The sequence below is a fragment of the Salpingoeca rosetta genome (genome assembly GCF_000188695.1).
Source record: "Salpingoeca rosetta unplaced genomic scaffold supercont1.6, whole genome shotgun sequence".
In the NCBI taxonomy this organism is placed as follows: domain Eukaryota; class Choanoflagellata; order Craspedida; family Salpingoecidae; genus Salpingoeca; species Salpingoeca rosetta.
Window position 1 is genome coordinate 1,884,354 of NW_004754928.1, and position 14,932 is coordinate 1,899,285.

Consider the following 14,932-nt stretch of genomic DNA (forward strand, 5'->3'; position numbering starts at 1 on the left):
GCGTGCTGCTGCCAACAACATCAGTCGCGTATATGCCTGCGTGATTCCCACCACCACCACCGCCGCCGCTGCTGCTGCTGCTGTTTCCGTTCATGGTGGCTGTGGTCGTGGGTGTGCTCTGTGATCGACCAATGTGCGGGGCCACAAGCGTCGACAGCACTGCACACGAACACAGCACACGCACAAAGAGACAGAGAGAGAGAGAGTGTGTGTGTGTGTGTGTGTGTTTTGTGTGAGCGAGTGAGAGGGAGAGTGAGAGTGAGAGTGAGAGCGAAACACAGAGACACGACCAGGAAGACAGGGAGAAACAAAAAGAGAACAGCATGCATGTAAGCAAGTTACTCGCACAAACAAACAAACAAACAAGCAAACAAACAAGCCCGCCTGCATGCACCTGTGTCGTAGATGCGGTCTCGAAGCCGGGTCGGGGCAAGGAGGAGCGATGTATCGTTGAGAACATCCGTGTCAATCGGCGGGGGTGGCGGTCGACGTCGCTTCAACTGCGACAGCGGTGACAGCGGCGCTTGTATCACAGGCGGGGCTGTCATCTGCGTCAGTGTCGGTGCCGTTGTGGATGCCTTGCCTGCGAGTGTCCCTGCGGCGGGTGTGCCTGGCGTTGCTGGTGTTGTTGGTGTGCTTGCACCTGACGGCCTGCCCTTCGACTTTCGCGGTCGCTTCGCTTTCGATGCCGGTGTCGACGTCACGGATGATGCCGTCTTTGCCGTCTTGGGTCGCGCCCTGGTACTGCCTGGCACGCTCTTACCAGGCGTGGCCTTGTTCCCCTTTTCCTTGTCCTTGGCAGGGGCCTTCTTGCCATCCGCAGTCTTCGTGGTGCTTGTTGGTGTGGAGGCAGGTGTAGGCGTGCCAGGCTTCTTCTTGCGCGCCTTTTTGTCTCGCGAGCCGGGTGGACGGCCCCTCCGTTTCGCTGTCTTCTCCGATGGCGTCCCTGCGGCAGATGTTGTCCCAGTGGTGGTTGTTGAAATTGCTGTTGTTGTTGCTGTTGCTGTTGTTGAAGTTGTGGTTGCGGTGGTGGTTGGGGGTGCAGTGCTGGTCGGCACAGGTGCTGATGTCGTTGTTGGCAGTGATGCTGGTGGTGCAGCTGTTGTTGCTGTTGCTGTTGCTGTTGTTGTTGTTGTTGTGGTGGTGGGCATTGCTGCGGCAGTATCACCTGCATGTGTGCAATGTCGTGAAACGGTGCCGGCATGTTCTCTCACGTCAGTGTGGCACTCAAACACAACCCACAGGTGTTGCGTGTAACAAGAGTACACGCGCACACACACACACTCGCGTAAATGTAAACACAGGCCAAAACGTCCCACAATCAATCACACACATAAACACACACACACTCGCGCAAATGAAAACACAGGCCAAAACGTCCCACAATCAATCACACACATACACACACTATACACACGATACACACGATACACACACCTGATGGAAGAGGCAGTGGTTTGAATGAGAGCGGCACCAATGTTGTTGCTGTTGTCGCTGTTGCTGCTGTTGGCACTGCGGTTGATGATGTTGGTATGTCGTCGAGTGAAAACGAGGGAACATCGAAGCTCGCCTCACGCGCGTCGCCACCATGGCTGGTGCTCGAAGCAGTGCTGGTCGCTTCGAGCTGCCCACCATCTCTGCCAACAGCAAGCCGTTGCATCTTCTGCTGAAACTCTGCGCGTCTCGCCTGCAAGTGTTTCTGCAACTGCTGTAACCAGGTTTCCAGCTGCTTGATAAACTTCTCAGGCGCACTCGTGTGCTGCAGCTTGGCCACCTCGTTTGCAAACTCGCGAGCACTGATCTTGCCCTTGAGCAACCCCCGCCCTCGCTCGTTGATGTGTGCAAGCAATTTGGGCGTGACAGGCCCGCCGTACAACTGCAGCTCAGCCAGCTCGTAACGCGTGATGAACAGCTGTAACTCCATAAGTTGCGGCAGCTTGGACAGCGTGTCGCTGGAAAAGGATGCGCCAGGTGCAAGCTTTTCGCGTGCCTCGCGCTTCTCTATCAGCTTCTTTCGCACCTGCAGCAGCCGCTGTCGCCTCATCTGCTGTTGCGCCGGCGTTAGCTGCGGTGCAGACCTGTGCGGCTGCGGTGGCTGTGGTGGCTGTGGTGGCTGTGGTGGCTGTGGTGGCTGTGCCTGTGATGACATCAGCTCTTTCTTCAGGTCAAGCCATCGCTGTACCCAGCCGCCAAGCCGCGCGACAAAGCCATCGGGGAAGTGCATGCCGAGCACACGCCCCATCTCCACACCAAACTGCTCGCAGTGCAGACTGCCATCCAGCAACTGCCGCACCAGGTCATGCACGCTCTTCAGCATCAGCACGCGATCCTGTGCAGGCCGATCCTTTGCCTTGAAATACCCGCGCACCTCCATGCGTTCAAGCGAGCGTCGCAGGTTCTGCATGGACTCGTACGCGCCAAGCACATCGCTTGAGAAGGTGACACCGCGGGCAAATCTTTCCCGCGCAGCCACCACCTCCTTTATCTTTGCGGCGATTTCATCCGACTGCTGCAGCTGCGGCGGTCGTGGCGGTGTCACGTGCGGTGGTGTCGGTGCTGGTGCTGGTGCTGGTGCTGGTGGTGCTGCTGATTGCGTTGGTTGTTGGGGATGGGATTGGAGGGGGAGCGGCTGGAAGGAGAGTCGTGGCTGCTGCTGCTGCTGCTGCTGCTGCTGCTGCTGCTGCTGTCGCTGTTGCTGGACATCGCGCAGTTGTGCGGATATGTCAAAGTGTGGCCGCCTCGTGAGGTTCTTGTCCACAGGCGGTGGTGCGTTGCTGAGTCCTGAGCGCTGCTGTTGCTGCGACTGCTGCTGGTGCTGCGACTGCTGCTGGTGCTGCGACTGCTGCGCTTGTGGCTGGAGCGTTGAGAGCGGTAGCGGCTTCAGGGAAGGCATACCGCTGCCACGTGGCTGTTGCGGTGGTGGTTGCTGCGATGCTGTTGGGATTGGCAGCGGCCGCAGCGATGGCGGGGCCTGTGATGTTCGCATTGGCTGCTGCGATTGGGGTTGCTGTGACTGGCGCTGTTGTTGTGAGTATGGCTGATATGGTTGTTGTGATTGGGGCTGGTTGAGAGCCAGGGGCTTCAGCACAACTTGCGGCTGTGATGTCGATGGTGCAGATGCTGAGGGTGTGGACTGCGGCAGTGGCAGCGGTTTGAAGGATGGAATGCCGGCCGATGACGTGGCAGAGGAGGACGTGGGGACGCGAGACGGGGAGGAGTACGGTGGTTGTGGTTGTTGCTGCTGTTGTGGTGGTGGTGGTGCTGCTGCTGTCGCGTGTGATGTGTGAGGGCCCTGGTACGGCGGCACAGAGTGGGAATGTGCCAGTGACCTTGGCGGAGACCGATACTGCTGCTGCTGTTGTTGTTGTTGTTGTTGTTGTTGTTGCTGTGGATGCGATGTTGGTGGCTGAAACTGCTGTGGCTGCATGGTGGAAGGAGCCATGGATGTTGGAGCCATGGACGATGAGGGGGAGGAGGAGACTGGGAGCGGGAGAGGCCGAAATTGCGGTGTGGAGGATGGCGCGGGTCGTGTGCCCTGCCCTCTGGCAGGCGACTGGTGCTGCATGTTCTGGTATGGCGTTGGGTGGCCCGCTTGCTGGGATGGCATGGCGCTGGGGCGTCCCGGTGAGGAGTGCGAGTATCCTGAAGGGGCTGATGCACGACCATATGGAGCGTTCGGCTGCCCGCCATTGTACGAGGGCATTTGGTGAGACGGCTGATGTGGCTGTGGCGGTTGTTGTGAGGGTTGCGGGTGTTGCGAGGGTTGATAGGGTGTCCGCTGCTGTTGTTGATGGTGCTGCTGTTGTATTTGTTGTTGTTGTTGTTGTTGCTGTTGTGGCTGTGCTTGCGGGTGCTGGTAGGAAGACATTGGTGGCTGTGAGCTGGGTCCGGTGGAGGAGCTGTTGGGGTTGGACCGGTACGGGTCAGCCATGGCTGGCAGGATGGCAAGATGCGCAGCGCAACTACTCTGTTGTTGTATGCGCGACCTCGTCCGTTCTGGCAAGTAAGAAAGAAATACCCACGTTCAGCGTGGTTAGGGAGATGGAGAGAGAAGTAGAAAGAAGTGGAGGGAGATGAAGAGAAGTGGAGAGAGATGGAGAGAAGTGGAGAGATGCAAATGGAGAGGCAAGGTGGGGTGTATCAGATCGCCATCAGCATCAGCATCACCTTCAAGCAATCCACGAAGGCTGTTGTTGTGTTGTGCGAGAAAATGATGGGATGTGACACACTGACTTACTTGGGAGGTGTGGTGAGGCTTTCCCCTTGTCAGTACCAAAAGCCTCTCATGCGTGTGCCTTTCTGTTGTGTCCGCAGCTGTTGTGTCCGCAGACCTTTATGCTGTGTCCGCTCTGTGTGTGTGACGTCGCACACAACAGCCGCAGGCAGTCAAGTCAGTGCGACCAAGCAAGTGAATGTGTGTCTTGGGAGGTCGGAACGCGAACGTCGCTCACGTTTCCTCTCTTTCCGTGTGTCGCTGTCGTCACTCAGCGCAGAACAAAAACTTGCTGAGTCAGCACGATGGGATACAACTTTTTGTGTATGTGTGTGTGTGTGTGTTTGTGTGTGTGTGTGTGTGTGTGTGTGTGTGTGTGTGTGTGTGTGTGTGTGTGTGTGTGTGTGTGTGTGTGTGTGTGTCGTGTGTGTGTGTGTGTGTGTGTGTGTGTCTGTGTGTGTGTGTCTGTGTGTGTGTGTGTGTGTGTGTGTCTGTGTGTGTGTGTCTGTGTGTGTGTGTGTGTGTGTCTGTACACTTTCACTTGCTGCCTTCTTCCTCTTCTTGTGTATTGTTTGCCGACACAAGACGTTACGCACGATGAGGTGAGGTTGATTGGAACGACAACTTCAAGACTTCAGCAGCAAAGCCGTCGTCGCAGAAGGAAGAAGGGACGAAGGTTCGGTAACAGAGGCAGAGAGATGACACAACGCTGACGCAAGCAGCGTGAGGAGAAAGGAGAATGCGCGAAACACACACACACACACAACCAATAACAGTTGTAACTGCAGCAAAACCAACCAACAGCACTACAGCAACAACTACTGCCACACACACACACACACACACACACACGCACAGCAACAGAACCTGCAGCAAAACAAACAACAAGAACTACTGCCACACTTGGCGGATGCGGTTGTTGCGCGTGTCTGCAAAGACAACGTTGCCCGTGCGTGCAGAGAAGGTGACAGAGGTCGGGAAGTTGAGGGACGACGCCGTGGCCGCGTTGTCGCCATTGTACCCGTGCTCCCCATCCCCAGTAATCGTCTCAATCACACCCGCAGTCGAGCTGCCAATGTTGAACACCCGGACGCGGTGGTTGCCCGAGTCTGCAATGGCCAGAGTGCCGGAGGAGTGCACGGCCACGCCATGCGGAACCCTCAATGCTGCGTTTGTGGGCAGCCCACCATCACCGCTAAAGCCAGCACTACCGGTGCCGGCAACCGTGGTGATGACCTGCGTACGCATGTCCACGGCGCGGATGCGGTGATTCCCGCTGTCTGCAATGTACAGCACGCCCTTGGAGAGGGCAATACCACGTGGTCGGTTCAGGCGCGCCCCAATGCTCAGGCCGTCGTCACCAGAGTACCCAGCAAAGCGTGGCGTGCCGGCAACAACAGAGATGATTAGGCTGCGCCGGTTCACCATGTACACGACGTGGTTCTCCTCGTCCGAGAACAGCAGGCTGCCATCGTCGGCCCACGCCAGCCCAACTGGGGAGTGGATGGCAGCGTTGCCAGGCGTGCCGCCCATGCCACGGTGGCCAGGGTTGCCCGTGCCCGCACCCACAATCAGCTTCTTGCTCGCTACATCGACAATCGACACGCGGTGGTTGCCTTCCTCCGTGATGTACACGTTGCCCTCCACATCGGCAATTGCGCAGCGGGGGCGGTTCAGCTGTGCGCTCGTCGCAGCGCCGCCAACGCCGCTCGCGCCCATCTCGCCCGTGCCGGCGACCAGGGAGGACGTGCGCGTGCGCAAGTCCACGCGGATGACGCGGTGGTCGGACACCATCGTCACCAGCATCTCGTGCTCGCCGTCAAAGGTGACGCACACGGGGCGGTTGAGCCCGGTCGTGGTCGGCGCTCCACCCGCGGACCAGGTGGTGCTGCCATCGCCAGCGACCGTCTGCACAACGCCTTCGGAGGCTGGCGTTGTTGTGGACACGGCGGGTGGGCGCGTGCCCTTGGTCAGGGACACGGATGGCTCAGAAGTTGGCTCACCGGTGTCTGTGCCCAAATCACGCATGAGCTGGCATCGGAATGCACCCTCGTCGCTCGGGGCAATGACAACGCCAAGGCACGCCTGCTCTGCGTCACAGTACCGCAGGCACTGCAGCACAGACTCGGCCTCCATGTTGACAATGATGGCGTAGGCGTCCACGGCTGTGGAGAATTGTCGCGCGTTGCTCGTGGCACCGTTCACGTTGCCCGTGAATGTCAGCTCGTAGTGGTAGTCCGCAAACGGGAAGTCAAACGCGGCACCAGGGGACGGCTGCCCCGTCACGCCCCCTGGCGATGTCGTGGACGTAACCCCACCTTCCACACACAGGCACACCTGCACGTGTGTGCGCGAGTGCGTGAGTGAGTGTGTGTGTATGTGTATGTAGTGTGTGTGTGTGTGTGTGTGTGTGTGTGTGTGTGTGTGTGTGTGTGTGTGTGTGTGTGTGTGTGTGTGTGTGTGTGAGTGAGTGTGTGTGTGAGTGAGTGTGTGTGTGTGAATTAGAACCAAACAGACGGCATCGAAGCGCGTGTGATCACCTCACGAACACATACACATACATACACATACATACATACACACATACACTCACAATACAAATATGACGCACCTGTCTGCACCCGAGGTGCATCTCTCTGAAGATGCCTTGCAGCTCTTGTGCGTCGCAATGGGCAGTGCATGCCTCTTCATCGCGCGTCAGACGGAAGCGGCGCCCGCATCCGCAGGCGCACACCTGTTCCACCGTGACAAGAATGTAATGCATCAATGCCATCGTGTGAATGCATGTGCGTTGGAAGGGGTGATGTGCATCAATCAGTACATAATAGGGTGGGTTGTTTGAGGCCGCTGATGATGAGCCACATATGTGTGCACGTTCACAAATTCACGCTTGGCGCGTCTGCGTGTGACATACATGCAGACCACCACTTAAACAGCACGTACAACAAGCAGTGTGCACCTGGCGCAATTCCGCAACAAAACACAATTCAACACTCAGCGCACGTTGTTGCAATTGCCGTATTGCTTGGTGAATGTGCCTGCACCCTTGTTGTAGTACTCGCAGCGCGCGTGACACGTGGCTGGGTTTGCTGCTGTTACATACGCATCGCAGAGGTCCACAACGTTCGGCTCCGGCGTTGTTGTTGTCATGACTGCATATGCGTGTGTGCAGGTGTACACGCGTGGGCGTGTGTGTGTGTGTGCGTGTATGTGTACATGTGTAGATGAGAGCCAACACAAAAGGAAGGGGGTTCAAATTGTTTTCGAAGGCATGCGCGTGTGTCATGGAACAATGCAACGTCTTGGCAACGCTGCGCCCTTCGTCCTGCATGTTAGGGTTGCAAGCGGCCGAGCACAAGCGCGCCAAATCAGCACTCACCCTCGCATGTTTTCGGTTTTCCAGACCACGTAGGTTTGCCATTCTTTGTCATGGTACACTTGCGCGTATCAGACCCAGAGGCCGACAGCTTATATCCGCTGTCGCACTGCACATACTCGCACTCGTCACCTGCAGTCATGAAGTGCGTGAGGCACGGGTGACATGGTGTCAGGAAATGCGATGTACGTGCGTGCGTGCGTGCGTGTGTGTGTGTGTGCGTGTGTATTTGTGTGTGTGTGTGTGTATGAGTGTGAGTGAGTGTGTGTGTGCGCGCGCGCGCAGATGAACAAAACGAGTTGACAACCAAGACATGTAGCACCAAGCACGACTCACCAATATGGCCATCGCACTCGCCAGAAACCGTCCCATCATCAAGTGTTAGTGGGCCACAGCCAATGCCTGCACCAATACATGAAAGAACAACAACAACAAAAAAACAAACAAAAAAAAAGGTGCACACAAAAGCGTGGGTTAAACGAGAGATGAGGAGGAACGGGAAAGACGAAGTTGAGAAAGTGAAGACACAACCCTCATGCGCACACACATACACACGCACACAGATATTCAAGTACACTGATGGCATTGTTGCAACACACAACACCGCACGTTGACATCCTGGACCAGCGGTCGACTCGTATTGTTCCCCGACGTTGCACGTCACCTACACAGCAATTACGAACAAGAAACAACGTCAATGTGCACGTGCACACTCGCCGCCTGATGTTGCCGGCAGGCCCTCACATGCACACGCGTGCAGGCGAACAAACGCACTTGCAATCATACACAGTCAAACAGCCACTGTGCGCGCGTGTACGAGCGTATCAACGCACACGTGTGCACTTGTGCATGTGCATGTGCGTGTGTGTTTCAGCAATCAAGGACTTGCACCTTGCACGTTCTAAAGATGAATGAGCGAGAGTAGATGTCGCCCGTGTGATACTCGCTGTAAAAGCCTATCGACAGATTGACAGAGCAATTGGTGTGTGGTGATGCAGTTGCGCAACATCGGCGCACATCCGTAATGTGAGAGTGAGTTTGAATGAGAAGAGAGAACAAAGGAGATGGGTCATGGATGAGGGCTGGTTGCACGCAAGGCGTGTGCACGTGCTCACATGTACACACACACACACACACACACACACACACGCATGTGCACACACACACACACGTGGCTGTGTATCTACACGCACATACACAAAGACACAAGTGAATAAAAGCGAATACATGTGTATGTGCATCCACACACACGCGCGCACACAAACAGGAAAGCGCATACATGAGCATGTGCATCCGCAATGCATCTGACGCACCAACAAGGACGTGGTCGTTCGGGGCAGCAAAGTCGAAAGTGTAGTCGTCGGCTGCGTAGTGCTGGCTCGTTTGGCAGTCCGACAGCTCTGCACCGTGGAGGATTGCGCAATTGAAGGTCCACACACGGTCGCTGACGTCTCTTGGAGGAGATGGAGCCGAAAACGGGATGTACTCCGTCTCTACTCCATACAGATCTGTCAAGCAGCAATAAGAGAGGGGACATGGATGCATAAGCGACACAAAGGACGTCGCTGGGTTGAAATGGGGCAAAGGAAGCGCAGGCAGGTCATGTAGAACGCACGCGCACGCACACACACACACACACACACGAGGTCACAGCACGTACGTACAGTAGTTGTCTGGACAGGTGAAGTCGAATGTTTGCAGTGGCTTATCCACTCTGTATGACTTCCACACGCGGTTCGCGTCGTTGCTGCCCACGTCTGCACATCCGAACTTCATGATCCGTTTGTCTGCAGCACAGATGTTCAGGAACGCACATTCACGTTGTGCGAAAATTTGGAGGGGGTTGTGAGTGTGTGTGAGTGTGCGTGTGTATGTGAATGTGTCTGCGTGTGTCTGTGGGTGTCAGTGAATGTCAGTGAATGTGTGTGTGTGTGTGTCAGGGTGTGTGAGACAGCGCACGTGTGTGTGTGTGTGTGAATGTGTGCGTGTGTGTGTGTGTGCACGTGACTATGTGCATGTGTACGTGAGTGAGTGTGCAAGAGACATTCCAGCACATGACAGGGTTGACGGTCGCACCGGCGTTGTATCCGCTGGATTCTGATTTGACACTAACGAATCCCTGGCCATCAGGACACTGGAGCGTGAAATCCTGGCCCGCCCGTCCTCGCAGTGTTGCTGTGTGTGTGTGTGTGTGTGTGTGTGTGTGTGTGTGTGTGTGTGTGTGTGTGTGTGTGTGTGTGTGTGTGTGTGTGTGTGTGTGTGTGTGTGTGTGCATGCGTGTGTGTGTGTGTGTTGTAAGGGAGCGAAATGGACAACAACAAATCATAACAAATGTGAGGAACAAAGAAACATCACCCAAAATGCAACTGAATGGTAGCAACGATGGCATGTAAAGGGAATAGCGACATGCAAAAGGAGTCATGTACAGTACGAACACGGGCCTGCCACATATGGACCTGTCTGTCACATCCCTCCACGCCCAATGTACCTTGACACGTGCGCGCGTCCCCGGACCAATATGCAGAGTCTTCATTCTGCACGCACTGACGCGAAGGGTCGCCAGGGGTCAGGAAATGGTCCCCATAGCATGTGCCGAAGTAGCACACGTCCCCTGATTCAAGTTCACAAAGGTACAGCGCGCGCATGTGTGTGTGTGTGTGTGTGAACAAATTCGACGCAAGATAGAGTGGGTACTCGGATCGGAAAATGTGAACAGATTCAGTCCATTGAGAAGCAGCACGCCTGCACACACAACCACACACAAACCACACACAAACCACACACAAACCGCACACACACACCATCAGACACCCAGCACCCAACACACATGCGCGCGCGTTCATCAACAGGGCATTGAGAGCGCACCGATGTTTCCTGCGCATTGTCCGAGCGTGCTGCCGTAATTGAGAACCAGTGGTGTGCAGCTCACGCCTGCAGAGCATGTCATTACACAGCAGCTATAGTGAGCATGGGAGCGCGAACAGCATCCGCGTGTACACGGGACAGATTGCGTACACAAATACGCACGCACAGGCACACTGGTTGCACCACAAGCACACTGGTTGCACCACAGCGTAACGTGGTGAACACAAGCAGTGCACACACAAACACACTCTCGCGAGCGCACATGCTGTGTGCAGCTTAGCAACACAACGAGCATATGACTCACGTTCACATGACTTCAGTTGTCCGTCCCAAACGGCGGTGTCCCCCTGCGCAACACATGTCACCTCAAAGGCACCAGCATCGGACTGCCAGTAGCCCGAGTCACACGAAGACAGGCTGCACGTGTCGCCAGGCACTGCACGATCGAGTGTGATGTACATGCGTGTGTGTGTGTGTGTTGGGTTGTGAGCGAATGTGTGTGTGTTGCATTGTGAGCGAGTGTGTACGTGTGTGCGTGTGTGTGTGTGAGGGAGTGTGAGTGTGTTGCGTTGTGAGCGAGTGTGTACGTGTGTGCGTGTGTGTGTGAGGGAGTGTGAGTGTATTGACTGCTGTTCAAGAGCATGAACAGCAAGGAGACGAGATGCCCTGCTGTTGTCGTCCCATCAGTGTTGCATGCAACGAACTACCTGCAGCATTGGTGCAAGTTCCATTTTGCACTCCATTCGTGTCCACCAGTGAGGGACAGTGCAGACCTAACAGGACAACGTCGTGATGTGTGCACACGTGTGTGTGTGTGTGTGTGTGTGTGTGTGTGTGTATGTGTGCGTGTGTGTGTGCGTATGTGTGTATGTGTGTGCACAGTGTCAGCAAGAGGAAGAAACGAAGGTGTTTGAACCACAACACCAAGATGACATCATGCAAGACCAAGCATATGCGTACGTGTATTGTGTGCGCTTGTTGTTGTTGTTGTTGTTGTTGTTGTTGTTGTTGTTGTTGTTGTTGTTGTTGTTGTTGTTGTTGTGCATGTGTGTTCTTGTATGTGAGCTGCGATTGGGGTCATCCATGCGAAACACACATACGTTCGCATGTCTTTGCAGCTCCGGACCACTGCGCATGCACGCCGTTCAGCTGACACAGGCGCTCCCGCGTGCCCGACGCAGACAGCCGATAGCCGTTGTCACAGCTCTCATATCTGCACACACCACCTGGTATCATACATGCATGTTATCGTCAACGCATGGTGTGATGGTGTTGGTGAATCGTGTGAGGAAGGGGTTGTCAGATGGCACGGCGTCAAGTGATGAAGAATGTCGTGTGTTACGGTGGACAACGCACGACGCGAATGCAGGCACGAACAACAACGTCAAGTGCCCGCGAATGACATGACTGTGAATGGGAATGAGGCGACCAGCGCTCATCAAGAAACACAAAGCATGCCTACAAAGCACACCTACAAAGCAAGCAGAATCAACCAGCAGCCAGCACGCTTTACAGTTCGGCCACAACTCACCCAAGGAACCATCGCAGTCGCCGCTCACGCTCCCGTTCTCAAGAGTGAGTGGATCGCACGAGGCGCCTGTCACACATGGGAGAAAGAGGACGCAGTGACACGGTGACATGTGACGGGGATGTAAAAGGTTGAGGTGAAGGGGGAAGGAAGACATGAGAAAGAAGCCATCATGAATGTGAGAGGGTCAGGGTGTCTGATGATGTCGAGGCAGCATCAAACTACCTTTTGGACGTGCATACCACGTTACTGACAGGCCACGACAACACCGACAGCGCACATGACGCAGTACAGCAAGAGGATGTCAACAGCATGTGCGTACGTACGAATGCAGTCGACATGAGTGGGGCCAACCCAGCTGGCAGGGCCACTGTCATATTCCTGGCGGCACCGAAGCGTTGCGGATTCACTGCCGTCCGAGAGAATGAAGCCGTGGTTGCACGACAGCGTGCATACCCCGCCTGCAAACATCGTGGTGGTGATGGTAGTGATGGTGGTGATGGTGGCAAGCGATCAAGGCATATGGGCACAAACTGACACCAACAAACATCCTCCAAAAGGTACAGTGCAAACCCTGACGTGTGTGTGTGTGTGTGTGTGTAATACCAGCGTCAGGCACATGCGGTCAACTCACCAACGTCGCCATCACATCCATCCGTCTGTCCATTCAAGATGGCAATGGGTGGACACGTGGCCGCTACGTTGTGGTCGTCGTCATTCACACAAACAATTCAACACATGGCGTGTTAGAGCAACGGCATCGCACACGAACACACGTGTGTGTGTGTGTGTGTGTGTGTGTGTGTGTGTGTGTGTGTGTGTGTGTGTGTGTGTGTGTGTGTGTGTGTGTGTGTGTGTGTGTGCTTGAGGCACACGTGTGTATTACAGCACGGCCATGCACATTGCGATGACTGCCATTCGTTCATCACACACAACAACACGTGACAAACTCATCAACACGCGTTTCATGGCCGCAGTACTCCGCGAGCACTCACGTTGGCAAGTTGGAAGGTCGGCCGTCCACCCATCATAGCCGCAGTGGGCAACAGCTGTGTTGCCCGTCAGCATATACCCGGACTCGCAACCATCCATGAAACAAACATCACCTATGGTTGTTGTGCATGCATGTCAGGTATTGTGTGTGTGTGTGGGGGGGGGGGTGAGGTGGTGGTGAGACGAAATGTGCGGCATCCATGCTTGTGCAACAGCATTCTCAAGTCTGAAATAAAGGACAGGCCATCTGCACAACAACAACACACGCGTCAGCTTACCAAAGTTACCGGAGCAGCTGCCGGTAAGCTTGCCATATTGTATGGCTAGCTGAGGGCAGAACACAGCTATGTTGGGGCGACACGCATGCATGAGTACGCGCGCACATGCGAATGTGAGAATGAGTTTGCTGCGGAGAACACATGGGTAATACAACTAATGCAAGCGACAGAAAACGCATGACAAGCATGGCACCTTAGTTCAGGCATTGCATTCACTCTATTGTTCTGCTGGGGCAACACCGCAAGCAGTTGCACATAATGTGTGTTTGTGTTTGCGCTTACGAATGCATCGAGGAACCGAGCCGGACCACGTGCCGTCGGACTGGCACGTGCGCGATTGCTGTCCTGGCCGCAACACGAAACCGTCATTGCATTGCGAGTACACACATGTGTCGCCTGCGATGTGTGCGTGCGTTTGTGAGTGTGCGATTGTGTGTGTGTGTGTGCGCGCGACTCTGGGTGCGGTTACGTGTGTACACATGTTTGTGTGCATGTTTGTATGTGCGTTTGTATGGGTGGGTGTGCTGGCTGACCCGGCATCCCTTGTCACTCATAGAGCCAAGCGCCATGTGTCGAGCACGACTAGAACCATAAATGCAGGAGCGTGTACCTTACCAACTCTGCCATGACAGTCGCCAGACACTTGGCCGTTTTCGAACGTGAGCTCGGGGCATGGCGTGGCTGTTAAGTGACAATGCAACAGCAAACCAGGTCATGAGCGAGCAGAGGCAGCGACGAGTAGGCGGTAAGTGTGATGGCGACAGTGTGATGATGCACTGAAGGTCGATGATTCAGCTGAAATCTTGTTGACGCCTTGAACATGCAAGCACTTCGAAGTGGACGAAGATAAATGTATTGCGCGAGCAACATGTGTCAGGCATTACAATGACAACAACGTACGTGTACAGTCATCTCCATCGGGAACAAAGTCGTCAGCACATGAGACCTGTTGGTTTGAAAAGGAGTGGGTGGTTGACACAGCCATGTGTGAGACGTGTGATGAATGGTGGAGACTCAATGTACCAGATGGGGAAACGGAAGATGGTAGCTCATTGCGCGCTCATGTTTGCGCGCATGTGTGTGCATGGCTGCATGTGTGTGCATGGCTTTATGTGTGTGCATGGCTGCCTCACGGCCGCTGTCGCACTATGAAATGTTTCAGTGCGCACCTGACACGCCGTGACGGCCCACACGCGATCCTGTGTTGCTTCATCAAACGAAGAACTCAGTCCTGCAATGTAACGAAACGCGGCCCACAGGTAGCACGTGAACGATGGCTGTGTGATCGGGGCGTGGTCGTGTTGTGACCGTAATGCGGTTGTAGCAGCACAAACAACAACAGCAACAACAACAACAACAACAACAACAACAACAACAACAACAACAACAACAACAACAACAACAACAACAACAACAACAACAACAACAACAACAACAACAACAACAACAACTACTACTACTACAACAACAACAACAACTACTACTACAACAACAACAACAAAACAACAACAACAACAACAACAACAACAACAACAACAACAACAACTTAAACAACAACAACAACTTAAACAACAACAACAACAACAACTTAAACAACAACAACTTAAACAACAACTTAAACAACAACAACTTAAACAACAACAACAACAACAACAACAACACCAACACAGAGAAGTCAC

General features: G+C 54.6%; 2 protein-coding genes across 2 annotated transcripts in view; both read right to left on the reverse strand.

The window, feature by feature from the left end:
• Nucleotides 1-4,425, reverse strand: part of PTSG_11952 (uncharacterized protein) — a 7,120-nt gene extending 2,695 nt beyond the window's left edge. The window contains exons 1-4 of the mRNA XM_004996469.1: nucleotides 4,238-4,425; nucleotides 1,438-3,996; nucleotides 395-1,168; nucleotides 1-159 (exon numbers count right to left, since the gene is read on the reverse strand). The exon at nucleotides 1-159 is cut by the window's left edge and continues 98 nt beyond it. Coding sequence (XP_004996526.1) covers nucleotides 1-159; nucleotides 395-1,168; nucleotides 1,438-3,931 — 3,427 coding nt within the window. The 5' untranslated portion in view covers nucleotides 3,932-3,996; nucleotides 4,238-4,425. The remainder of the gene's footprint in view (nucleotides 160-394; nucleotides 1,169-1,437; nucleotides 3,997-4,237) is intronic.
• A 613-nt stretch (nucleotides 4,426-5,038) lies between these two features.
• The window catches only part of PTSG_03008 (NHL repeat protein), a gene marked incomplete at its 5' end in the record, with an annotated part of 11,967 nt that continues 2,073 nt past the window's right edge, over nucleotides 5,039-14,932 (reverse strand). Inside the window, 24 exons of the mRNA XM_004996470.1 lie at nucleotides 5,039-6,550; nucleotides 6,825-6,947; nucleotides 7,217-7,365; nucleotides 7,593-7,721; nucleotides 7,926-7,991; nucleotides 8,199-8,253; nucleotides 8,481-8,545; nucleotides 8,903-9,097; nucleotides 9,254-9,376; nucleotides 9,666-9,764; nucleotides 10,078-10,200; nucleotides 10,455-10,520; nucleotides 10,759-10,890; nucleotides 11,162-11,227; nucleotides 11,555-11,680; nucleotides 11,986-12,051; nucleotides 12,309-12,443; nucleotides 12,617-12,679; nucleotides 12,978-13,088; nucleotides 13,254-13,319; nucleotides 13,536-13,649; nucleotides 13,869-13,934; nucleotides 14,154-14,199; nucleotides 14,423-14,530. Coding sequence (XP_004996527.1) covers nucleotides 5,105-6,550; nucleotides 6,825-6,947; nucleotides 7,217-7,365; nucleotides 7,593-7,721; nucleotides 7,926-7,991; nucleotides 8,199-8,253; nucleotides 8,481-8,545; nucleotides 8,903-9,097; nucleotides 9,254-9,376; nucleotides 9,666-9,764; nucleotides 10,078-10,200; nucleotides 10,455-10,520; nucleotides 10,759-10,890; nucleotides 11,162-11,227; nucleotides 11,555-11,680; nucleotides 11,986-12,051; nucleotides 12,309-12,443; nucleotides 12,617-12,679; nucleotides 12,978-13,088; nucleotides 13,254-13,319; nucleotides 13,536-13,649; nucleotides 13,869-13,934; nucleotides 14,154-14,199; nucleotides 14,423-14,530 — 3,738 coding nt within the window. The 3' untranslated portion in view covers nucleotides 5,039-5,104. The remainder of the gene's footprint in view (nucleotides 6,551-6,824; nucleotides 6,948-7,216; nucleotides 7,366-7,592; nucleotides 7,722-7,925; nucleotides 7,992-8,198; nucleotides 8,254-8,480; nucleotides 8,546-8,902; nucleotides 9,098-9,253; nucleotides 9,377-9,665; nucleotides 9,765-10,077; nucleotides 10,201-10,454; nucleotides 10,521-10,758; nucleotides 10,891-11,161; nucleotides 11,228-11,554; nucleotides 11,681-11,985; nucleotides 12,052-12,308; nucleotides 12,444-12,616; nucleotides 12,680-12,977; nucleotides 13,089-13,253; nucleotides 13,320-13,535; nucleotides 13,650-13,868; nucleotides 13,935-14,153; nucleotides 14,200-14,422; nucleotides 14,531-14,932) is intronic.